The following is a 26,176-nucleotide window of genomic DNA, read 5'->3' as shown; positions in this document are numbered from 1 at the left end:
AAAATAAGAACCACGTAAAACAATACGAAAACAAGAAAGTAATGTAAATTACAAATATGCAAACATTATAACTGGTTAAATAGGAGGTAGACACTATGGCAGGGCTGGCTTAATAGTAAAACTAAAAATAGGCAGATATGTGCAAAGACTGGAGCACTCATGTGAGAACCATAACTGAGCGTGACTTACCAAGTGGCTGGCCGGCGATGATCCTGGCATTTTCTCCAGCCACCGCAGCTCTCGCATGCCGCTCACTCATGTACTGTACGAACGCATAACCTTTGTGAACTGAGCACCCAACTATTTTTCCATACTTTGAGAATATGGCTTCAATGTCAACTTTCTTGACAATGGCTGTATTTAGATTGCCGATGAAAACACGGGAGTTGATGGACTTGGGGTCATTCTTATTGGTGACATTGCTGGTCTGTGTTTTGCCAGTCATGGTTGGCTCACCTTGTTTTAATCCTTAAACAAACAAAGAAAAACAATCAAGAGGAAAATGATTAGATTGAATGGATACTACTGGTTTTTAACAATTTTTCAATAGTGTACCAGGTAACCTCAGATCCCTAATTATTACTGGTCTTCTTGAGAAGAAAATTTAGTAATATAAAAAGTGAACATTGCATTATAAAATGCAGTAAGAAAACACTATTAACTCTTAGCATATAGTCATAAATAAATTCCTGACTTATTTATTCCAAATTCAGGACTGAATAATGACTAAACTGTTTGTCATTTTTATTTTAAGTCTCTCACTTTTTCAGAAGCAAGTTTGAGGAAGAATCCGCCTTTTATTGCTGAGAACATACATTTTTAGTTCTACATTTTCTGTGAAAGGTACATATATTGGCTATTTCATTATCAGAACCCTTCTATCAGAAACTAACAATTCTTTGCACTAAATGCTGTAGAAGAGAAAAAGGGTTTAAAAATTAATTTAAACTTTTAACATAAGAAAAACATGACTATAGAAGTAAGGGATTTAACCAGAGTTAATTCCATAGCTTCTCTCTAACTGAACCAATATCATATGTTGCTTTAAAAAACAACAACAACAAAAAAGAAGGCAGCACATGTGGCTAGTTTTTATCAATGATCAGCAAATTAGTGGACTGGGTATCTGTGTTGAAATTTGTATTCTCAAACTCATTTTTAATTCATTAAACTAACGGTTCCTATGTTGCCTAAGGACTGCCAGTATTTCTAAAATTGTTTTCTGAGCTTGGCAGAGTATTTAATTGTGCTTAATTAAACTCAATGAAACTTTTATTTCTAAGCATTCCAGCACTTACAGATTTATTTTTTTAAGGTTTTAAACATTTATTCATTCATTCATTTATTCAACAATATTTGTTAAGCACCTCTTTCCTTCCTTCCTCTCTCCTTCCTACCCTCCCTCCCTCCCTTCCTTTCTTTTCTGGATAAGCATCTTCTTCTAAAGTGACTAACATTTTTAAAAAGTCAGTGTGGTAAAAATAAAATTTCAACAAGGATATAATCTCGGATACTGATGATCATTGTTAAATATTAGCTTATTAATACTTTTTATCAGTGATATATTTTTATAGGAGTAATTTCTTTTAAAAACTTATAGCTATAAAAACAATTAATAAGTCCATCTTATTTTTTTTATAATTTCAAATGACATTTTAAGTTGAGCATTAAAATGGTAGAAGTCTTAAAGGTTTGTAATTGAATATGTCTGAAAACTGACTATGCATTTAAGCCAGTTACTTCTGAGATCAAGAGCAACGAAATAACATAAAATGTTTCAAATTAAGTTGTTAATTATCTTGGATTATTAAAATTTTACTAAATATTGGACAGTCAATGTTGTATATATCTCTTTAAAATCAAGATTGAGTTCATAAACATGTATTTATTCACATAAAAAGAGTATGGCATCATTAAAAACAAAGATTATATTGCTGCTGCCTTGTTTTGTTTCAGTTTAGCTAGATTTAAGTGGTTGGTTTATGAATTATTCAAGGTTAGGGTTGAAAGAAAGGAAAGCTGATGATTTTTTTTCCATTTTGCAATATGAGCTGTTACATACTTCAAGACAAACGCTTTGAGAATCAATTTTTAAAAAGAAAAATTAAGGTGTACATATATATTTTAAATGTTTAGCTTTCTCATATAATTTAGTGTATTTTAATAACATTGAGAAGGAAAAACAAACTAAATATCCATTTTGGGGGCTTCAGAATCGATAGATTGTTATCTTTCTTACCACTCTAAGCCAACATCAATAATGCAATCCATAGCAATACTATTATTTTCTTTTTGCTCTTATGTGATCGATACTTTTAGCAATATCAGTTACTTTCAAGTAAAAACAATTACTATGGTTGATGTTTTATTTCCTGACAAGGGACAAACTGGTTAAAATGCAAACTCAAGAACTGTGGGATTAGGTCAGACCCATGGCTGACAGAGCCCAGCGGTCAAATTGAAGATGACGGCATAGCTGTACTCGACTTCTCACCGTAAATATCCGCATGCTCTCTCTGACTCTGTCCTTTTACTCTATGTAAATGACTCTCGAAACGGCAATTCCAAATTGCCAATCGTGTAATTCTACCTACGGACTCTTCATCACCTTAAAATCTGTATGTGTCTGTTTTCTCACACAAACATTACTTGTCTGTTTCTAGCAGTATTTAAAATGATACAGCTTTGTCACTGTGCTGTATATTAACATTTCAATATTCTCTGCAAAATCAAGTCTTCGTTCATAGTGTAATATTTAGCTGTACTTCTTCATTACATGAATCTTCAATCAGTTGAAGAAGGACTTCCACTTTCAGACATAATGTAATAACAGGAGATTATAAATTAACCTTCCTGATTCTAACTCCTGACTCTAAAACCAAGCTAATATAGATGAAACAAACTGTTTTTGGACATTAAACCACAGGTACTGCAGGGGCCATGACATCTCAGTGAAAAGAAACATATTTTAGGTCATCGTTGCTGAGATACACGTGTATGTGTGCATGTGTGTGCAACTGAAAACACAGACAGCTCTCTCACTGGGTTGAGGCAATAGAAATCAGAGTTCAGGGAGTCTGAGGAGGCAGGAATTTTTGAGGCAGATTTCTAGAAAGAAGAGAGCTAGGACAGACAAGTCCAGAAATAGGCTTAGGGATCCTTTAAATCTATGCTGGTTCCTAGAATATGCATGCAAAAGGTGAGTGTCTATGAGGTTGGTTAAAAGTTATTGGAGGCTGTGAATTTCCAGACCCATAAAAGTATGAGTATCATCGCAGTTTCTACCAGCAACAGTGGAGTGTCCAAACTGGCCCCTAGAGCATTAAGTTTAGACATCATAAGGGCTAGGCCTTAGTGATGGGGATAAATGATCCCTACAGTGAAAAGTACTCTGGGACCACCCTAATAAAACTTAAAAACAATCTTAAGATGTTCAAAATAAACCAAAAACAATAAATGTCTACCAGAGCAACGTGTAATACTTCTTTAAAAAATAAAACTCAGATGCACTCAACATAAAATACAAAATCTTCAGTATCCAATCAAACATTTCTAGATATCTCACAAATCAGAAAATATGACCCATAACTAGGAGAAAAATTAGCGATATAAAAAAATAATCAAGGGGAATGTCTAAAGATGAAGATTATATCTAAAATAAATAATGTATGTATACACACACACACACACACACACACACACACACAAACACACTTAGTGGATATTACAGGTGATAAGAATCTGCAGAAGAACGGATTTGTGAATTTGAAGTTGTAGAAATAGTGAACATCCAAGGCGTGTCATAGAGATAAAACATTGAGAAAATAAGGGCCTCAGCGAGTCATATGATGCTATCGAGCTATTTAATATAATATACTTGGAGTCTCACAGGGGTAAAAATGTGCAAAAGAATAATAGCCAAAAATCTTCCAAATTTGATGAAAAGTATATGATCCCACAGATTCAAGAATCTCACTGACTCCAATCAGAATAAACACAAAGAAAGAAAACCACACCCAGACACATCAGATCAAATTATTGAAAACCACTGATAAAGAGAAAAAATCAGGGAGCTCTGAGGCACTGGAAAAATTGCTTACATTGTAAGAAAAAAAAAATCAGGAAAACAATAGGAGATGTTATAGCTACAAAAGAAATAACAAGAGAAAAATGATTTTTTTGGTGAAGATGAAATTAAATATAGAACTTGTCTCTTCATTTTTAAGCTAGAAGTTTGAATGGAGCTACTGTTAGGTGTTTATGAAGGCTACTGTGTAATAAACTATAAATCACTGTCGCCCCACAGAACTTTCTGTAAAGATGGAAACATTCTATACCTGCACTATCCAAAAGGATAGTGAATAACTGTGCAACATTTTTTAAAAAAAATTTTTTTAATGTTTATTTATTTGTGAGACAGGGAGAGACAGCATGAACGGGGGAGGGTCAGAGAGAGAGGGACACACAGAATCCGAAACAGGCTCCAGGCTCTGAGCTGTCAGCACAGAGCCCGACGCGGGGCTCGAACTCACGGACCGTGAGATCATGACCTGAACCAAAGTCGGACGCCAAACTGACTGAGCCATCCAGGCGCCCCAACTCTGCAACTTTTGAGGACTTAAAATGTTGCCAGTGAGATTGAAGTACCAAATTTTTAATTTTATTTAGTTAAAATTAAAGCAGTATTTTAGTGGGTTTCCATACCCAAAAAGGCTAACAGGACTCTGGTCTTTCAAAAATATAGAGTCAACAAAAATCAGAAATAATTTGTTTTATTTATGTATTATGGAGGTATTTTGGTCCCAGAAACTTACAAAAAATATGATGGTATTAGATATATTTCAGAAGAAGAACAAGCAAAAATTCAAACAGTTGCCATAAGAAGACTAACATAAGAGTAAGATTTTCTTTCTGGAAATATCACACTAAGATGGTGAAATGCTCTATAAAATCATAAAGAATGTGTTTAGAGTACTTAAAGCCTTTTACTTATATTTGAAGAAGATTTTTACCCTTGGATCTAAAAAAGATACATTAATTATGAATTAAAGACAACATTAAACTTTATTTTAGAGAAAAAAAAATTTGGAGCAGACAAGATTAACAGGACAATAAATTCTATCCTCCTCTTGATTTCATGGTTCTGAATTTCCAATTTAAATTTTAGATTTATTCAGATATTCCTATTGAACAAAGAATGAAGAAAAAAATAACAAGTTCAACAAGAAATACCCAGGTATTCAAGAAAGGCAGCTAACAATATTAATAATACTATATTCAAGAACCTGGGAAAAGATGAAAGGGATACAAAAATGAGTAAGAAAAAAATATCATGCCCTAAATGTTATAATCTGCTACAGTAGAACTAGTACTCAAATAAGTTCTATAATATAAGGTTAAAACCTTGCAAATGCTGCAAGGTTTACAAACTAAAGTTGTAATTTCTGGAAAAAAAAGACTAGAGAAAACTTGAATCAGAAAATATTTGGGGCATCTGCGTGGCTCAGTTGGTTAAGAATCTGACTTCTCCCGCTTCATGAGTTGGAATAAACTTTTAAAAAAGAAGATATTTGAATTCATCATTAGAGAATATTACAGAATTCAAAGAGCATAGCTAATTTCTTAGCATGCACAAGAAGACAATTATTTTCCAAATAGTTTTTAACTCATTTAAATGTACTTGAATATTTCTCCCTTTAAAAAGTTGGTATAAAACTGCTTAGATTTATGACTACAAAAAGGGAAAAAACTGAATTGAAATAAGCTAATGTATTTAAACATCTCTTCTTGGATGAATAAATCAAAAGAATGTCCCCCCCCAAAAGTCTGAATTTATTCTTTAGAAAACCATCCATAACTTAGGAAGGTATAACTTATGTCTACCAGGGCAGTTACAATCCTTCAATGGAATTCATAAAACTTCAAAAACACTGTCTTGTGAAATATCTTCAGATATCCACTTGCCACAGGACAATCAAGCATATGTGGTCATATCTCTACCATTCATAAAAATAAATATCATAATCATATGAATATTCAAATATTTTTTTAACTTTTTTTAACATTTATTTCTTTTTGAGAGACAGAGAGAGACAGAGTGCAAGTGGGGGGGGGGAGGGAGAGAGAGAGAGGGAGACAGATCTGAAGCAGGCTCCAGGCTCTGAGCTGTCAGCACAGAGTCGGACACGGGGCTTGAACTCATGAACTGTGAGATCAGGACATGAGCCCAAGTCAGATGCCAAACCAACTGAGCCACCCAGATGCCCCACAAATATTTGATTCTTAAATCCCAACCTACTTCCTGAAAGAATCTAAAGGTGACTTTTTAAATTTTTTTTAACGTTTATTTTATTTTTGAGACAGAGAGAGACAGAGCATGAATGGGGGAGGGTCAGAGAGAGGGAGACACAGAATCCGAAGCAGGCTCCAGGCTCTGAGCAGTCAGCACAGAGCCCGACGCAGGGCTTGAACTCACGGACCGCGAGATCATGACCTGAGCCGAAGTCGGACGCTTAACCGACTGAGCCACCCAGGCGCCCCTTTAAAGGTGACTTTTTAAAAAAATGTTTTGTTTATTTTTGAGAGAACATGAGTTGGGGAGGGTCAGAGACAGAAGGGCATAGAGGATCTGAAGCGGGCTCCGTGCTGACAGCAGGAAGCCCCATGTGGGGCTCAAACTCACCAACCACCACATCATGACCTGAGCCAGAGTCGGACACTCAACCAACTGAACCACCCAGGTGCCCCCAAAGGTAGCTTTTTAAAAGAAAATATTTTGGGAACATGTACACATGAAGGAAAATACAGTAAAACCTTAGATTGTGAGTATCTTGATCTCTGAATGTTCTTCAAGACGAACAAACATTTCTAATGAATTTTAACTTGGCAAACGAGTGAAGTCTTGCAATATGAGTAGTATGTGATGCTGAATGTCACATGATCACAACTGAGCCAATGGTTCTTGAAATTCACTTTGGTATACAAGTGCATGTTTCCAGAATGAATTATGCTCACTTAAGGCTTTACTGTATATCTATATGAAAGAAAAAAAAAAGAAAAAAAAAAAAAACTTCCAACCTGAAGATATTTACTGTTAAAATTTTGTTGTATTTTCTTTTTCATTTCTTTCCAGTACTTAGGAGAAAAAGAGTTGTAAATTACGAAAAAAAAAAACCCACATCAAATCTGCATACCAAGTTCATTACTTATTTCAATACCCATTTTATTACACTGTTAAATAATCTTATTGTATATAACTTAAACAATTACATAGTAATAATCTATACCATCATTTTCTTCATTCTCTTTCTCTTTCTTTATTAAGTTTATTTATTTATTTTGAGAGAGAAAGAGAGAGAACCAGGAGGGGAGGGGCAGAAAAAGAGCGGGACGGAGGATCAGAAGCTGGCTCTGTGCTGACAGCAGAGAACCCACTGTGGGACTCAAACTCATGAAACCTGAAATTATGACCTGAGCCGAAGTCGGACACTTAATCAACTGAGCCACCCAGATGCCCCCTTCATTCTCTTGATGAGCATTTAGCTTGTTTCCAACTTTTTCAGATCACAAAAATATCTCAGATGAACACTTTGAGAAATTTAGTAAGAATACATGCAAATACTAAAATTCCTTGGTCAAATAGGAAAGAAAAAACTTGTAAATCCTCAGCTATTTTCTAGAAAGGTTAAACACCTTTCTACTCCTACCTGTTACTGGTTGTTTTAACTCACTCAAAGCAATGTTGATGCCTTCCAGCTCTTCCCTAAGTACCACATTCAAAATATTTTCTGATTCATTAGGTTGAATAGGAAGAATGGGTAATCAGACCATAAGCTAAATAAGAGAGGGATATTCTCATCTCTGAAATGAAGTTTAAGAGCTTAGCTAGACTGGCACTAATAACAGAAATAGCATAATTCTCTTGTACTCAGAAAAAAATGAATTAGTGTTTGGAGCTTCCCAGGGATATCACCACACAAAGCCATTATTATTTAAAGATATAATAAAATCACTCTGATTTCCTTTGTTAAATGCACATTTCATTAAGTCTACGTATTATATTTTAATATATTAATGTTCAGTACTGTTCAATATTTATTAAAAATTTAACTATTGAATATAAAGAAATTAAAAACACTATTAAAATATTGTATCCTTCAGCAGCCCTTCTATCTTAGTATTACAATTCAGTTGTTACAACTATGAGTAACATTCAGTGCAAAGGTGAAATTTTCTATTCATTAAGTTTTGAAAATATTAATTATATTCACATCAAGTATTCTTTATGCTTTTTTAAAACTATGTGCCTCAGACACTATGTATAATATTGTGGCAGTAGCCCCCTCTAAGAACCAAGAAACCCAGTTTTCCTTTTCCTTTTTAATTACTAGTTTGTGTGTAAAAAAATGTAAAGATATAAAAGACTTTGCTTTCAATAAGAACTCACTGATAATAAAGGTGATACGATAAATTTCACAGAAAGTTGATTAATAGGAGGTATTTTAGGAATAAAAATGGTTTGAAAATGCTATTGAATGGGATATAGAAAGCCTTTAAAATGAAGCAAATGATAGTATTCCATTCCACAGTTCCAGGCAGAACATTAAAATTTAATGAAATTATTGTAAGCAATAGAAAAATAAAATTACTATAAAAATAAGAATTGCATTAATTTTATAAAGCAAACAATGTTAGCTAAAATATCTTAATAGCAGTGATTATATTTGAATAGAACCATTAACTACTAAGAAATAAATATTTTTAATCTGGAGATTAAGTGGTTGAGTTGAAAACAAAAACAAATAAATATATAGGTATAAATAATGTAACAATTGTAGCTACAAAAAAGTTATTATTTTACGTTGGTGATTTTAACTATAAATTAGAAATCAAAGGATATTATTGAGTCAACATTTCAAACTTAGTTAAGAAATGGAAATATTAATCAAGTTCTGTGTTAAACTGAATTAAAATCATTTTGGAAAATACAAATGAATAAATGATTGAAATTTTATAAATAAGGAGTAATAGTAATTGTTAAGCCATCTCTTGTGAAGCATTTAATGAGGTGCTATAGATCGAACCATTATTTAGCAGAGGGTTATGGTCTAAAGAAACCATCAGGGAAATACAAATCAAAACCACCTCATGCCAGTCAGAGTGGCTAAAATGAACAAATCAGGAGACTATAGATGCTGGCGAGGATGTGGAGAAACGGGAACCCTCTTGCACTGTTGGTGGGAATGCAAACTGGTGCAGCCGCTCTGGAAAACAGTGTGGAGGTTCCTCAGAAAATTAAAAATAGACCTACCCTATGACCCAGCAGTAGCATTGCTAGGAATTTACCCAAGGGATCCAGGAGTGCTGATGCATAGGGGCACTTGTACCCCAATGTTTAGAGCAGTACTTTCAACAATAGCCAAATTATGGAAAGAGCCTAAATGTCCATCAACTGATGAATGGATAAAGAAATTGTGGTTTATAAATGCAATGGAATACTATGTGGAGATGAGAAAGAATGAAATATGGCCTTAGGTAGCAACATGGATGGAACTGGAGAGTGTTATGCTAAGTGAAATAAGTCATACAGAGAAAGATCCCATATGTTTTCACTCCTATGTAGACCCTGAGAAACTTAACAGAAGACCATGGGGGAGAGGAAGGAAAAAAAAAGGTTAGAGAGGGAGGGAGCCAAAGCATAAGAGACTCTTAAAAACTGAGAACAAACTGAGGGTTGATGGGGGGGTGGGAGGGAGCGGAGGGTGGGTGATGGGTATTGAGGAGGGCACCTGCTGGGATGAGCACTGGGTGTTGTATGGAAACCAATTTGACAATAAATTTCATATTAATAAAAAATAATAATTATGAAAAAAAAGAAACCATCACCTTAGTTCATGAGACGTCAGACACATCCATGTGTAAATCATGATCAATCTGAAAGAGCACTGGTCAGGCCAGGCCAAGTATCAAGAAGTAAAGCCAGGAACAGATAATCAGTACAATTCCCTTCTTTCTTCGTGCATTAATCAACTCGGGCTGCTATTAACAAAATCCCCTAGTATGGGTTGTTTATAGAGCAGGTTATTTTTCACAGTTGTAAAGGCGAGAGTCCAAGCCAACTGGTTCAGTTCCTGGTAGGAGATCTCTTCCTGGTTTGCAGAAGGCTACCTTCTTGCTGTGTCTTCACATGGTAGAGAGAGAGCAAGCTCTGGCCTCTCTTTGTTTTCTTATAAGGATACTGATCCCATTATGGGAGCCCTACCTTCATGACCTCACCTAAAGCTATTTACTTCCCAGACACCCCATCATCAAGTAACATCACATAAGGGGTTAGGGTTTCAACCATATGAATTTTGAGGGGACATAATTTAGTCCATAGAAGTTCACATTACCCAAGGGTAAGAATCTACTTGTGTTTGGAGTTTTCATGAAATGGAACAAACTTTCTTTGAGCCATTAGAGACATTGTGACTGGTGTTGCATCTATTATTTCAGGAATCATGTAAGCATTTGTCAGATCCCTACATTCAGTGTATACGATTCCAATGAGTTTTTACAAATAAAATTAACTATCAGCTCTAAACTGAAACCAAGATTTGAAGAGATAAAACCATGTGGTGATAGAACTCAAAAGTATTCACTTCATGGAGTTATCCTGAAGTATACTCATAACCTCTACAATATGAACAAATTGATATGAATCTATGAAATTTATTGCATGCAATGTTCTTAAAAGCTTTCTCCTCTGCAAAACAGAACCTTCAGTCCCACAAGTTGCCTAAGATACTGACTGTAATCATACTTTTAAGATAACTCCACTGGTCAATATGACCTAGGCAGAAGATTGCTTTGAGTTACATAGAGAAGTCAAAATAACAATAATTAGCCTCTTTCTACTTGACTAAGGAAAGTAAGTCAGTCTGGGACAGGGCCTTTGTGATATGAGGGATACGTAGCACTGACTGGTATTTGAACCATTATCTGGCAGAGGGTTATGGATAATGAAGCACCATTACCTTGGTTTCTGACTGGTCAACAACATCCATGTAGAAACCACGGCCTATTTGAAAAGACCCCTTAGCGGGCTGGGACCATGAAGTCAGAATAAAGTATGGAACAAATAATCAGTGTCACTTCATTCATCACATACCCCTTCTTTTTTAATGCCTGTTGTAAACATTCTAAAAGAGGTTCCATTTAAGATAGTTTGAATTTTAAAAGATGGTCTATAAATTATTAAAACTATTTCAAAAGCAGTTATGCAACATGTACGCTACTCTATATTTACATCCACGTAGAACTTATTATATACCTGTCATTGGTTAAGTGCTTATTAAATGTTCACTCACTTACAGTAGTTAGGAGAGGGTTGTTTCTTTTTCCTTCATTTCCTCTGGGATCTGGAGTATTTCCAGAAAAGCGTTCCAATTTACACAAGGAAGACACCAATCACAATAGTACCCAAGAGTTCTATATTGAAAGGACTGATAATCACTGTAACTATTCATGTTATGCAGAAATGAATAGCCACAAACTGCTAAGACTTTGTCCGTGATTTATGTTAAGAATTATATTAAGAATGCCAGGTAACACAGTCTCTTAGGAATGCCCAGAGATGGTTCTGGTAAATTTTGCCTCATACAGTTTCCCTGAAAAAATATAAACTAGAGTAGAATGCATATACCTTCATATTCACCTCCTTCTGAAGTCACACTATTATAAATGGTACGATATAGTTGACATTAATAAAATCTAAAAATGTAAATATGGACATTCAAAGTGAAAGCGTCATAATATTCACTTATAATTGATGCATTATATCAAGACAGAAATGAAGAAACAGTAAGAGGATTGTTCTTGTGTATTCACTGGAACGAAACTCTGCTCTGTCCCCCATATTCCTCCACTGAATAAAACATCTTTCTCCATTTTGAACTCTCAGGTCACTTAAAGCTAAATTGCAGGAGATAAACACTGTCACGCCCACAGGAGAAATTCACTCACTCCTAGTTAACAGGTCCATTCCACTCTTGTCCTCTTTGTTCAAACTGTCAATCATGACAGTTCCCTCAGGAGTTAAATTCAGACCACTAAGTGATTTCATGTAGGCTACTAAACTGCCCGCAGAGATGAACAACTTTCAATCATTATTGATGTGGCTTTGGAAGACCAGCCCTAGAGTAAAAGGTTTTAAATCCCACAACCAATCCCCTGACATTTCTGTGCTCTCTTGAAATACAAATAAATGCCCTACAGAGGTGCAATGGTGAACTGCCCTCCACAAACTTGAATGTTTTGAGCTGTATTAAGTAGCAATAAAAATGATAGAGTGAAAATGCCTACTGTATGACTAGATCAGATAAAGTTCCTGTTTACAAATTCCTTAAACTCAACTGCTATGAATGCAGATGCAGCATCATAAATGATAGCATCTAGCAATCCATGTATTGCAAATAACTGATTCAGAGCATAATTTCTCTTTGGTGGAATAAATCCTGTCCCTATTGATGCAATAGTCTGTGACAATACACAAAATGTTCCAATTGTCTCCCACCCACAGCTACATAAGGCAGACTCTTCACATAACATTAGAAAATACCAGGAATGTGGAAGTTAAAAGTTATGGATGCCCTTTCTGAATAGAAGCTATAGGGTAATTATTAATTATCGCCTATTTATAAACTTAGTGAAAGTTAAGCTTTGTTAAGATCTTATGCCACAAATAATAGCAAGGAGAGGGTAACTGTAGATATGAGATAACAATGCCACTTAAGTGGCTTAATTCCCCAGACATTTTTAGTCTTCACACAGACTTTCTATTAGGTTGTAAAACAGCATAACTAGCATAAATTGTCAGACTCAGGGAAGAAAACTACTTTCATTTTTAAGAATGCTGGTGTTGGGATTTATTTCACAAGGATCATTAACATTTATTAGACTAGTTCTATATTGTACTGTACAAATGATCTATAACATTTTTAAAAGCTGATTAAGAGTACACTTTTCACAATGAACACTGAGTATTGTATAGAATTGTTGCATCACTATCTTGTACACCTGAAACTAATGTAACACTATATGTTAACTACACTGGAGTTAAAACAAACTTTTTCAAAGTTTACCTTGTGAGTGGGCTTCATCCCATGAAAAGTAGCCAGCTCTGCCTCTTTCTAGATGAAAGAAACCAATGTAACCTCTGTGATGCTTAGTTTTCTAACTGATAACTTATCTGGAGCTGAATTTGGACTCTGGTTTCTACTGCTTTCCACCAGGTCTTTCCCAAAGTGCTTTTGCAGGGACCTCTGGATTTATGACACAGATATGACACAGCTTCTAATAATAGTGTATCTGAGATCACTGTAATTTTGGAGTTAGCACGTGTTCTCCAAAGAGGTTCTTGTGAATCAGCATCCTGAAGAGGTTTTAATTAACAAGTGACACATCACAGCCTTGGTTGATATTTATCTTATACTCATGGAACAACTGTGACTCTACATGTACCTTGCCTTTAGTATTATGACCTAGTCCTAGAATATAAAAGCATATACATAATAGGATATCACAGAAGGTCTGGGGGTGTGGTCTATACATATACTTTCAGAAATGATTTTCATGTTCCATCCATCCTCTCTTTGAGTGTTTGCTTTTGCAAGTGAAACCTACAACAGCTTGCAGAGGAACGAGGATGATTACCTGCCTCTAACCTTCCTCATCTATAACATACATTCCATGTACTGAGGTAACAACATTCAGTGTTGGCAAGGGCTCTATTTAAACATTTGTTAGAAATTTCTGAGATACTGCTACAAATAATTCTTATAATTTCTGCTAAAAATAATGAGATAGTCTATGGGGGTAATATTCCGGGAAGGTCAGAGACTGAGAGACTGAGCAATCCTACACAGACCGAAGCATTTATTCAGAAATATGATATATGGGGCTCGTATTAGCTTCCAAGCTGATGAGACAGATAGAGATTAAAATTCATATTGTAGACTGCACGCATATACTGATAGCAATGGTTTATGATTTACAAATGCCTATTCTATACCAACGTGACAGGACGTATGCCTCTCAGAACAAAATGAAAATTGGATCTGCAGCTGGGGAGAACTCCAGCCTGAATAGGGAGATGATCTATAGTCAGATATCCTCCTGGGGACTGGATACCCAGGGAAGCTTATACATGAAAAGTAGAAAACAGCGCTGAGTCTCCTCTTTATACAGTCTTTGTCTTGTAGTTAGTATCTTTTATCGTTGCTTCACATTAAAGAGACCCTTAACCGTGGCTTGACGTGAATTTGGGTTCAATAGAGTGGTCACTGAAGACTTCAAAACAAATTTCACATACAGATTTTTTCTCAGAACATATTATTATTTAAAATATTTCAAACTATATTGCTGAGAGATCATATAGGTTCAAAATATAAGCAACAAAATAGCTTTTTCAGGCTATCATTTCATTTAAGATATTTAAATCTCTGGTTAGTGAGTTACACAAAACCTTGCAAGGAGGGATAAACTTGTTCATTTGATTTTATAGAGAATTTTAGTGAAAAATACATAGAAACAAAGTGAACTACTTATGGCCTGTAACTATCCTCTCACGCAGCTTTTATTTTCTTACTAAACGAAATGCAAGGATGATGTATATTATGTTAATATAAGTGTGTGTGTGTGTGTGTGTGTGTGTGTGTGTGTGTGTATACGTTTTAACACTGTTTTACATACTTTAGCTCAGGGCTTCGAACACAAGTGTTTAACTCTTGTTGATTTCATTTAAATTCGTAAATTAATATTTAGAAATGAATGAATGGGGGATAAATGTCTACGATTCTTTCTGTTTCTTTACTGATATTATCAGTTTGGATTAAACATACATCTACATCAACACTACTCCTCCAACTCCCCAACCGGTAAATAACAATTATATTTTTTAAAAATAATTTTGAGATAATTTTATAAAACAGTAGTAATTGGTAAATCCATTGTTTTCAATGATTACATGATGAATTTTATTGAGGGTCAAAATTCCTGACAGAAGCAGCCAGAGATTTCAATGAAGGAGAAAATCTGACAGGTTAACATATGTAAAAGGCTCTGTCATATCTCATGGGGGAAAAATATGTTTTTTTCCCCTCTTTTGACATCTGAAAATTTATTCCATCCTGCATATATATATATATATATATATATATATATATATATATATACACCATCTCTGTACATACATGATGTACAATCACTATCTTTGCATGTGTAGAATAAATAAATAAATAAATAAATAAATAAATAAATAAATAAATATTTGCAACTATATATTCATAACCTTTCTGGCATGACCCATCATCTAAATCAAATAAAAAGTCCTATGCAAATTAAATATATATGTAAATCAAACAGGTTGAAATATACACTGGAAGGGATTATCATATTTCTCTAAAGAAGAGTCACAATTTTGAGAATCAAAGATTTGTAAGAAATACTTTTTACTATTATTAATGGTATATATTTTTAAGCATCCTCACAATTTTTGTGAACAGTTTTGAAAGGAATGTGCCCACTACTGAATTAAGGGACATGAGATTCCATATTTGGAATGGATCTCATTATTTTTAAATGGCATATAAAGACATTTCTCTCTACAAAAACATTTTAGCATCCACGATACACAACAGATTCAAACAGGAAAGAAGAGCTATTTTTAAAATTGAATGGAGAGTGGTTCTCTCCATTGTATAAAAAGAAAGGTTGTTTTTACTAAAGTATAGTCAGAAATAATAGCTATCACTGTGTAGCTATTGTTTACTTGATAGCTGTATAGTTTATTTGGTAAAATAAAATTGAATATCACTTAGGGTCATAAAAACAAACAGTAATGACCTCAGCTTTGCAAAGATTTATACAGAAAAACATAGGTATTATAACTACATAAGTAGGTTTTATGGGTTTGAGAGTCCAGAAGCCAAAATGATTTTTAAAAGGGTGCTGATATTTTCTTACCTATTGCATATTCAGCAGGCATTATTTGTAGTGTTATCTTATTATCTCTAAGTTCCCATAAAACACTTTACATATTAACAGCCACTTTTAGAGAACCATCTGCCAGAACTCTAAGGGCTCTCCAATGTAATTCCTCCTTTATAGTGATACTAGCAACTGCAAAACCCTGTCTCTTTCTGGGGTGACCCACATCTGTACGCCGCGATCCACACATCACACAAACCTTGCTAAGAATGTGGGCCGAGGGCACATAATGCCTATCCTTAGACTGAGACAAAACTGATGTGTACTCTTAAATTTTAGAAACACTGGAGATCAGGGGCACCTGGGTGGCTCTCGATGTCAGCTCAGGTCTTGATCTCAGGGTAGAGGGTTTAAGCCCCACATTGGGCTCCATGCTGGGGGTGGAGCCTATTGTAAAAAAAAATTGGAGCTCAAACTAAATGTAACATTCAAAAGATCTTAACTCATTAATAGTTCTTATCACTCTTCAATGAGAGAATATTCCTAAGTATGCTTTTATTTGCGGAAGAAGCATTGTACTTCCTTACTTTGTAAAGCTAAAGTGAGTCAGAAAACCTAAGTGAATGTCACATATTGGTGTTTCTTATCTTGAAAGAAGGAGTTTATATTAGGTAACTTTTCATAAATATGAAGTTTCTTCCATATTTTATGTTTTATCAGAAAATGAGTCTGTATTATTATAATTATCAACAAGAAAGTTAATTATAGAATATATGTATAATTTAAAAAAATAAAGCAATTGAAATCTTGTTTAAATGTAACAAGATATTACACTTCCTGATATAAAATCTCAAAGATGAGTGCTCAGGAAATATCCCCAAATCATGAGTTTGTGCACTAAGATTACAAACCATGGTTGGGTATCAGCAGCTACATCTCTGATAGACACTCACCATTTGTTAAATACTGTCTTCTGGCTGGTAAGTTACTTCCTCTAAAAGGCAATGGAAAAAACTAATCCTTAATATCTACAGTCATTACATGTGTCTTAAAATCTTAAAATAAGGATATTTTTAAAATGTCAGGGCTTAAATATGCTTTGCTTTGCACATGTAAACAGTGTGATAAACAAGGAAGAGACATAATCTAAATTGGGAGAATTAGTCAGAAATTATAACCTCTAAGCAGAGAAATGACAGTGAGAGGCCAGGTTCAAAGCTAAGACACACCAACAACCAGAAGTATGAAAACATTTTAGACTCCTGATAACCAAGAAGAGGAAAAGAAAGAGAAGCTAAGTACAAAACAAAATAAAACAAAACAAACAAGGTAACTATCAAGATTTTAACTAGACTCACTCCCCTGCCAGTTCTCCATTGGGTTAGGTTATTAACAGCTGCCCCTTGGTGGGCTCCAACATTTATCAGATGCTTTCCTAGATGGTTCATAAGTTATCACTGAACTATAGAGCAAGCAAGGCAGTTTTATCCACATTCTACAGACCAGGAAAATTATGCACACAGAGGCTAACCTGGCCAAGGGGACACGACTATGCAATAATGGAATCTGGATTCAGACCAATGTCTGTCTTGATCCATTCCATCATGCTATTATTTCTTATGCGGTTGCACAACACATTTCAAAATTTCAATACTGGAGGATTAGACAAAGATTCAGAGCAACCCAAATGTGCTTAATCTAACTAAGGCTGTTCCTTCTCATTCTGAAAAGATCCTCTCCTTTGAAGCAATACACTGAAGCACTAACATCAACCCTAGTGATCCATACATCAAAAGATGTTTCCATCCAGGCAGATAAACCTTGTACCTCTTTAAACTGTAGCATTCAACACATTATATTGTTTTTAAAGTTTTTTCTTTCTCTAACTGAACACCTTTTATGATACAATATACATGTAATCAACACGGTATGTATATTTCTTCTACAAGTAAGGCAAGCAAGTGTATAAGTAGAAAAATATTCTTGGAATCCCAAATTTAGTTATTTAAGAAATACAGTCATTATCATGTTCATTTACATGTTCATGGATATTTATCCTACTTAAAAAATCTGGTTATAAGTAATCCTTAAATTCTACAAAACATATCTACCAAGTTGAAAAGATTTATTTGAACTCCTCTATTATTATAATTTTTATAATGCATCATCAGCCTGTTATAATAGGAGTAGCAGTAGCCTAAGAGTCATGATCTAAGGCAAATGCTTAATTTATTTGGATTCTTCATTTCCTATGAATAGAATGACTTATACTTTCTATGGGATAAAATCCAATCACAAGTAAAACTTCAAAAAATTCAGCTTTAAAAATATAGATTATTTGTACAGTACTTAGTATACAGTACAAATAAATAAATGTTAATCATAAACACATCTGTCACATTATAGTTCCTTTCAAGATTTTGTATTTAAGTTATATTTTGTATATTTATATAGCAATTCAAAGCTCACTTTGAATAGTTAATGCTTAACTATTATTATCTCATTGATTCTTATAATAACACCATAACATGGATGGGATTTGTACTATTGTTTTTGTTTATGGAGAAAGGCTAAAATGTCCAGTGATAATAATCATATACCAAAAGGTTAAATCCCAGGCCAGCTAACACTTACTTCAGCTCTTACATTATACATCACTCCTTCTTTTTGTGATGCATATTAACATAAACTATTAGATTAATTCAATCATTTTTTAAATTTTTTAAATGTTTATTTATTTTTGAAGGAGAGAGAGAAGAGCGTGAGACTGGGAGGAGTGGATAGAGAGGGAGACACAGAATCCGAAGAAGGCTCCAGGTTTCCAGCTGTCAGCACAGAGTCCGATGCAGGGCTGGAACTCATGAACCATGAGATCGTGACCTGAGCCGAAGTTGGACACTTAACCAACTGAGCCACCCAGGCGCCCCTCAATCATTATTATTGTAGTGAGGGTCTCAAGCACATGGAAAAGTGTTTAACACTGCTCATGAATTAGAGGACGTTATTTTGTTCTCAAGGTATGTGAACTTGAACATCACATGGTATTAGAATTCTATTCTAAAGGATAATAATCTTAAAAAATAGTGTTTCTGAAGCACTGTAAGACCTTTTCATGTGTCTAACATGCCTTCCATTAATTTTTTTTTCTGAATCATTTCCCTTTACGATGATAGCGACAAGAGCACATTGACTCCAATGCATCAAGCTAACAAGTGTTTATTTAAATTCTTTGACGCATAGTCTTAGAAATGCCAGTCATTAATCTACTGCCAGGTATCAACTGGTGAAATATGTCCTTAATTTTCCTTCTTCAGAAAGGGTTAGCATTGTACACAAGGCTGGCCAGAGCAAAAGCCTACAATTCTCTTAGCTAATTGTGAAATACACCATCATCAAGACCTAACAATTACTATGTGAAATACACTTTCAAACAAACTGCTTGTAATTGTCTACAATAGTATCTAAAGTTATTGGCTAGAGCTCACCTCTACAAATACAGGGTAAGACCTTCTTTGTGCCAAATATGCACCGCGCCCTGCCATTGAAGTTACGGTAAAATAAACCACTGTTGGCTGTAAAGTCACTCGAGCTTATCTCCTGTGTCACAGAGCAACAAAAGGGGCAAACAGAAACCTATGTACTTAATGAGACCGGACAATCCATCTTTGATGGTGGTAAACTAATATACTTTGTACTTAGGCAGACCTTTTTATTTCCTCCTAATTGCAAGATACTAACCAGATGCCACAGCCTGAATTTTAGACTGGAAGCCCATTAGTTTATCTCACCCAACCACAATTTCTAAATATTGGTTCATTATAGAACTGCATACCTGAAGAATCCATTGTTAGATTTTGCTATCTGATAATTAAAGAATTACTTTTAGAATAAGATGGAACACATATGGACCAATGATGCCTGTGTCTCACAAACTGAGAGTTATGAATTCAATTTTGTGAACCTGTAGTCAATAAGAATAAATCAGAACAGAATTTTTCTTACACTCAATTCTATTTCTAGATCTGATGGATAAATAGGCTTTGAGGATAGTATCCTAGTAATTCTGGAATGCTTTTGTTTAAGTAAAAGAGACAGGGCAGGAAAATGCAGAATAGAAGCAGCGGACAACAGTGCAAACTCCACCATTATTAATATACCAGCAAAATGAAAACAAAAACAAAAACAAAAACAAAAAACCTTAGTTCTATGGTATGTTCTAGACACATTTTTCAAAGCATAGTGATTTCCAGATAAATATCAGCTAGATGACAGCTTTTCTCTGATTACATAAGTACATACAATTTTTTTGTTAAATTGAACTCTGCCTTGTGACAGGTTTCAGATGTAGAAACTTATATTACCTTTGTTACCTTCAAAAGAGAGAAAAATATCTGATAACCTAAAAATTTAAAGAGTAGATTGATTTAAGCTGAAAGGATTCAATCTAAAAATGATATTTCAACCAGGTTAAATTTTACATGTATTCTAGCTCAAGTAATATATTTAAAGGCCACACACAGTGTAGGGTATCCTATAAATGCAGATTTTTTGTTTTGTCTGTTGAATCATTTAAACCATATTTTTAGATAAAATACAAAGTAACTGGAATTACTCTACCGTGACCTAACATTATTTTACTTAAATTTCAAAGCCATTTTATTTTATTATTATTTTTTAATATGATATTTATTGTTAAATTGGTTTCCATACAACACCCAGTTCAAAGCCATTTTTAATTCTAATGAGATTTAGAAAAACTAAATACAGTGCTTCCTTTTCCTAAGAATAACTATTGCTTCATTTAGCTAATTAACTATATTTTCAAACCTGAAAAAATCTAGTAACCTTTGATTATTAGTGTTTTAGAAAACAGTAATTTGAACTAGAAACTTTGTAGTAATTAATGACAAAAATAAAATGTGGAAAAATCCAATCTTCCATGAATTAAATTATAGATATGGAGGCAATAACAGAATACTAAGATCATAGAATCTGAAATTAAGAGGGCTTGGTTCAAATGGCAACACCATTTCCTAGCATCTGTATGACCTTGAGAAAGTTAATTTTCCTCACCTTCATTAACTCTATCTGTAAAGTTGGGATAATGATATCACTTTTCTCATAAAACTGGAATAGAGATGAAGGCAATTATTATAATACCTGGGTACATAGCAAACACTTAAAATATTAGTGACAGCACAGTGATCTAGTTGGTACAAAGATGGTCATTAAGGAAGAATAATAATTATGCACATAAATAAACCAGAAGTTCCAGAGAATAAAATCATTCTAATGTCATGGTTAATTTGTTCAGTATTGACTTTGTCATTGTTATCATTAAATAGTAATTATGGAGTTTTGTGTTATGATATGCTAACAAACAAAAAGAAGATACAAAAACGTACAAAAACAAACACTTAATAATAGTTACACATGAGTAAAAATAACAATATAAATAAAAGTAGCCACTATATATTGAATGTCTCCATTTAAAATGTACTATTGTCAACATGTTTATGATCTTTATCTCTTTAAACCTACCACCTAATAACAATTGTTAAATTTTAATGTATTTCCCATGTATCTTTTTATTTATTGTATTTTGAGGTACCATTTAAAAATTTTTTAAATGTTTTATTTATTTTTGAGACAGAGAGAGACAGAGCATGAACAGGGGAGGGGCAGAGAGAGAGGGAGACACAGAATCCGAAGCAGGCTCCAGGCTCTAAGCTGTCAGCACAGAGCCTGACGCGGGGCTTGAACTCACGAACCATGAGATCATGACCTGAGCCGAAGTCAGACGCTTAACCAACTAAGCCACCCAGGCGCCCCTAGGTTACCCTTTTAAAAATACTTCCAATCACATTCAATTTTAGATTTTTTTCATTTAATATTAAATCATCTAAAAATTTCTGAATTATTCTAGGCTCCTTTTTATTTATTTCCTTTCCTGAAAAGATTTTTAACTGACAAAAGTAATAGAATTTATTGTTAGAATATAACAAAGTAAAACAATATTGAACAAGTATAAACACAAATTCATCTTTCCAAACCAATACTAGTACACCTCTCCTCTACCTCAATTAAAATGGGAATTATTTAATGTGTATTTGTCCATTTTGTTAGAAGCATATACAAACATATACAAAACATGTATAAGAATCTACAAATTCTTACTCATGGAATTGTTATCAGGAGGGAAGTATTTCTGGAATTGTGGAGCCTAGATGAAACTGTTTTAGAACCAAGACAATGAAAAGGAATTGAGTCAAAATCTGGTGCAGACTAATGGTGAATGGGAATCCCAGGATGCTGAAAAGATGGAGGCAGCTGTATTGCCCATGGGCATACAGCATCTGACTCTCACTTCTGCCCTCAGATGGGCGTGAGTTGCTGTTGATACTAAATTTGTCTCATAAGACAGGAGAATCCAATACTTGTAACATTCTCATACGCAGCATGACATAGATTGATGATTTAAATTTTTCCTAACTGAAGATTTATACATTGAGTATAAAAGAGCAGGCGTGTGGGTACAGCAATAACTAAACCTCTCTAGTCTCCTAGTTTGTGAACTTGAGGCCAAGGGAATATGATCTGAGGTACAGTGCCTCCACTCCTTATCTGTATTCACTTCTTATCTTAGACAAATTAAATCTGGAACTTAATATAGCTTTATTTGCTGTGTGTGCATGTGTGTATGTGTGTGTGTGTGTGTGTGTGTGTGTGTGTCTGTCTGTCTGTCTCTGCATACTCCATAACATGCCTAACACATTTGAGCTTCATATCATACATATAATTTGCAACTTGTTTTTGTTAAATAACTATAATATGCAAATACCTTCAGGCCAATACAGATAGAGATACTCATTCTCTTTAAATCTTACATATTTCCTACAACAGATTGAAATAATCTGTTTAACCATTCCCTTATACTATGATCATGCAAACACTTCTCAATTTTTGCTACTGCAACCAGTATTCTAAAAGTACTTGATAAAGTGTATTCTTAATATACTGGTTTTTTCTTTCTGTAGAAAATTTATCAAAAGTGATTACTGGGTAAAATTATGTACATATTTTAATTTTTATTAAGTCCTGTGATATTAACTTCCAAAATTATAATTCATAGCTTTCATAGTTCCACCAAAAACATATGAGGGTCCCAATTTTCTCATTCCCACAACAGCATTAAATATTATTGTAAGTTTAGTTTCTACTAATCTTATGGGAAAATGGGTAGCTCATTATTATTTCCCTTTACATTTCTCTATAATAATTTTAACACCAGTTATATATTTATCATCCATTAACCTTTCCTCCTTTTTGAATTGCCTGTTGATATCATTTGTCTATTTTTTAAAAACTGGGTTGATTGTATTTTCCTTATCAACTGTTAAGTGTCTTTGCATAATAAACATAGTAAGTCTTTATTTTACTTAAATTTACCTTCAAAATTCTTTTCCCCCTGTCTCTATGGTAACTTTCCTTATCAAGGAATTATTATTCTTATGAAATCAATATATTTATCTTTTCATTTAAATTATTTGGGTTTCATGCCTTGATTAATATACATTCTTATACGTTTCTAAAACTTCATTATTGAATCTTTCCTTCTGGATTTTAACAATCTTCTGGGAATTTTTGTTTATATTCACTATTTTTATAGGGTTAGAGGTAGAATTGATTTCTTGTCCAAATACGTCAATACTACATATTAAGTATGCTATCATTTCTTCCAGGGAAAACAAATGGAGCCTCTTAACATACTAAATTCTCATTTACAATTTGATATTTCTCTAGAATTTTTATTCTAGTCAATAACATTTTCTTTAAGGCTGTGGCAACATTTATCATTATTCTGATGTTAAAATGGATCAATGGGTCAAATGATTCTGTAGTATTCTTCCTTTTCAAATTTTTCTGTAAAATTAATTCTTCAAAATATACTCTAAATTACTTTGGCAGTTTCTTTAAAGAGTGGATCTTTTAAATTTTTTTTTCAACGTTTTTCATTTATTTTTGGGACAGAGAGAGACAGAGCATGAACAGGGGAGGGGCAGTGAGAGAGGGAGACACAGAATCGGAAACAGGCTCCAGGCTCCGAGCCATCAGCCCAGAGCCCAACGCGGGGCTCGAACTCACGGACCGCGAGATCGTGACCTGGCTGAAGTCGGACGCCCAACCGACTGCGCCACCCAGGCGCCCCAAAGAGTGGATCTTTTATACACATGTATCAAATCATCACATTGTACACCTGAAACTTACATAATGTTATGTCAATTGTATCTCAATAAAGCTGGAAAAAATGAATACTACACATCACTTTTAAAGATGGACACTTGAATTTCTTCCCTTTATGACTAGGAATGATCTCAGCATGTTCTCTATGGTCACTTTTATTCAGCATGTCACTGGAGATACCAACCAATTACATAAAACAAAATGATACACACACACACACACACACACACACACACACGCATGCACACACACACAGAGTAAGTCTTTGATGGGACTTGAATTACGTATATAGACTGAAAAAAAAAAACATTTTAATATTGTCTTCCAAAAAAACAAAAATTTCCAAGCTATTTCTTAGTTAATTTTATGATATTCAGTAAAGTTAAACAATTTTTTGTGAATAACTTAACACATATAAATAGTATATAAATAATTTGTTTTTGTTTTTTACTCATGAGAAATTCATGTTTGTTTAAAAACATGTAAAAACTCAAAAAGTTATGGGTCACCTGGGTGGATCAGACACCGGTTGAGTGTCTGACTTTGGCTCATGATATGATCTAGTGGTTTGTGAGTCGAGCCCTGCACTGGGCTCGTTGCTGTGAGTGCAGACCCCGCTTAGGATCCTCTGTCCCCCTCTCTCTCTGTCCAATCCCCACTGGTGTTCTCTCTCTCAAGAATAAATGAAAACGTAAAAATTGAGAAAGTTAAAACACGCAGAAATAAAAATAACTTCACGTGTATAATTGTCGTATTTCCATCTAATTTATTTTGTAATAACTTTTTACAAATAAAATTTTAATATGCTGTTTTTGAAACACTTTAATATTCTCTCATAGGAGTTTAATTAATATTGCACTTTAAGAGTTGCTTATTTTTCCCTATTACTAATATTAATTAAGTATACATCTTTGCAGCTTTTAATTTTTATCTTTACGATGGGTTCCTAGAATAAAAATGATTTGGCCAAAGGATGTATGGGATTTATAAACTTTCAACATGATGAGTGAAGCTACATGCCTTTTTTTTAAGTGTATTTATTTAGTTTGAGAGAGTCAGAGACAGTGCAAATTGCAAATGCAGGGGGTGCAGAGAGAGAGGGAGACAGAGAATCCAAGCAGACTCCACCCTGTCAGCATGGAGCCTGACATGGGCTTGAACCCACAAAACTGTGATATCATGACCTGAGCAGAAACCAGGAGTCAGACGTTTAACCAACTGAGCACCCAGGTGCCCCTGAGCGAAGTTACATCTGATTTTTTTTAACCCTAAGAACAGCCAATTACTCAGACACCATTTGCTGAACAATCATTTGTTTAGCTAATGGTCTGCAATACATCCTATAGGATATGAGATATTCTTATATACATCAAAATTACATTAATTATTGTATGTAGAGACCTGTAAGTATGTCAACATATAATGGTGCTGCTCTTCTACTGCATTTTCTTGTGAGCACTATACAGAAATGTAACCACTTAATCTTAGATAAAAACCTTAGAATTATTTGTCATTTGCCAAATTATTTTAAAAATATTTTCCAACAATTTGGTAAATGACAAACAATCTGAATAAAAAATGGTCAGAAGACCTAAATAGACATTTTTTCAAAGAAGACATACAAATGGCCAACAGGCGCATTGGAAATATGCTCATCACTACTCATTAGGGAATGCAAATCAAACCTACAGTGATACAGTCAATTATACTAGTCAGAATGTCCAGGATCAAAACAAAAACAAAAACAAAAAAACAAGAAATGACAAGTGTTGGTGAGGATATAGACAAAAAGAAACTCTTGTGTATTTCTGGTGGGAATGTAATATAGTGCAACCACTGTGGAAAACAATATGAAGGTTCCTCAAAAAATTAAAAATAGAAATATCATACAATTCAGTAATTCCACTGCTGGCTATTTACTCAGAGAAAATGAAAACACTAATTCCAAAAGATACACGCACAATTT

At 34.1% G+C, this 26,176-nt stretch overlaps 1 protein-coding gene across 6 annotated transcripts in view; it reads right to left on the bottom strand.

Annotated features, from left to right (window-relative positions):
- The window catches only part of RALYL (RALY RNA binding protein like), a 708,596-nt gene that overhangs the window by 384,560 nt on the left and 297,860 nt on the right, over positions 1–26,176 (bottom strand). For all 6 annotated transcript variants that reach the window (XM_060610811.3, XM_060610815.3, XM_060610814.3 and 3 more), the window contains exon 2: positions 190–468. In XM_060610811.3, coding sequence (XP_060466794.1) covers positions 190–445 — 256 coding nt within the window. In that variant the 5' untranslated portion in view covers positions 446–468. The remainder of the gene's footprint in view (positions 1–189; positions 469–26,176) is intronic.

This window comes from Panthera onca, chromosome F2 (assembly GCF_046562875.1).
Source record: "Panthera onca isolate mPanOnc1 chromosome F2, mPanOnc1 haplotype 2, whole genome shotgun sequence".
Classification (NCBI taxonomy): domain Eukaryota; kingdom Metazoa; phylum Chordata; class Mammalia; order Carnivora; family Felidae; genus Panthera; species Panthera onca.
Note: the sequence above shows the minus strand (reverse complement) of the source record. Positions and strands in the feature narration are given on the sequence as shown.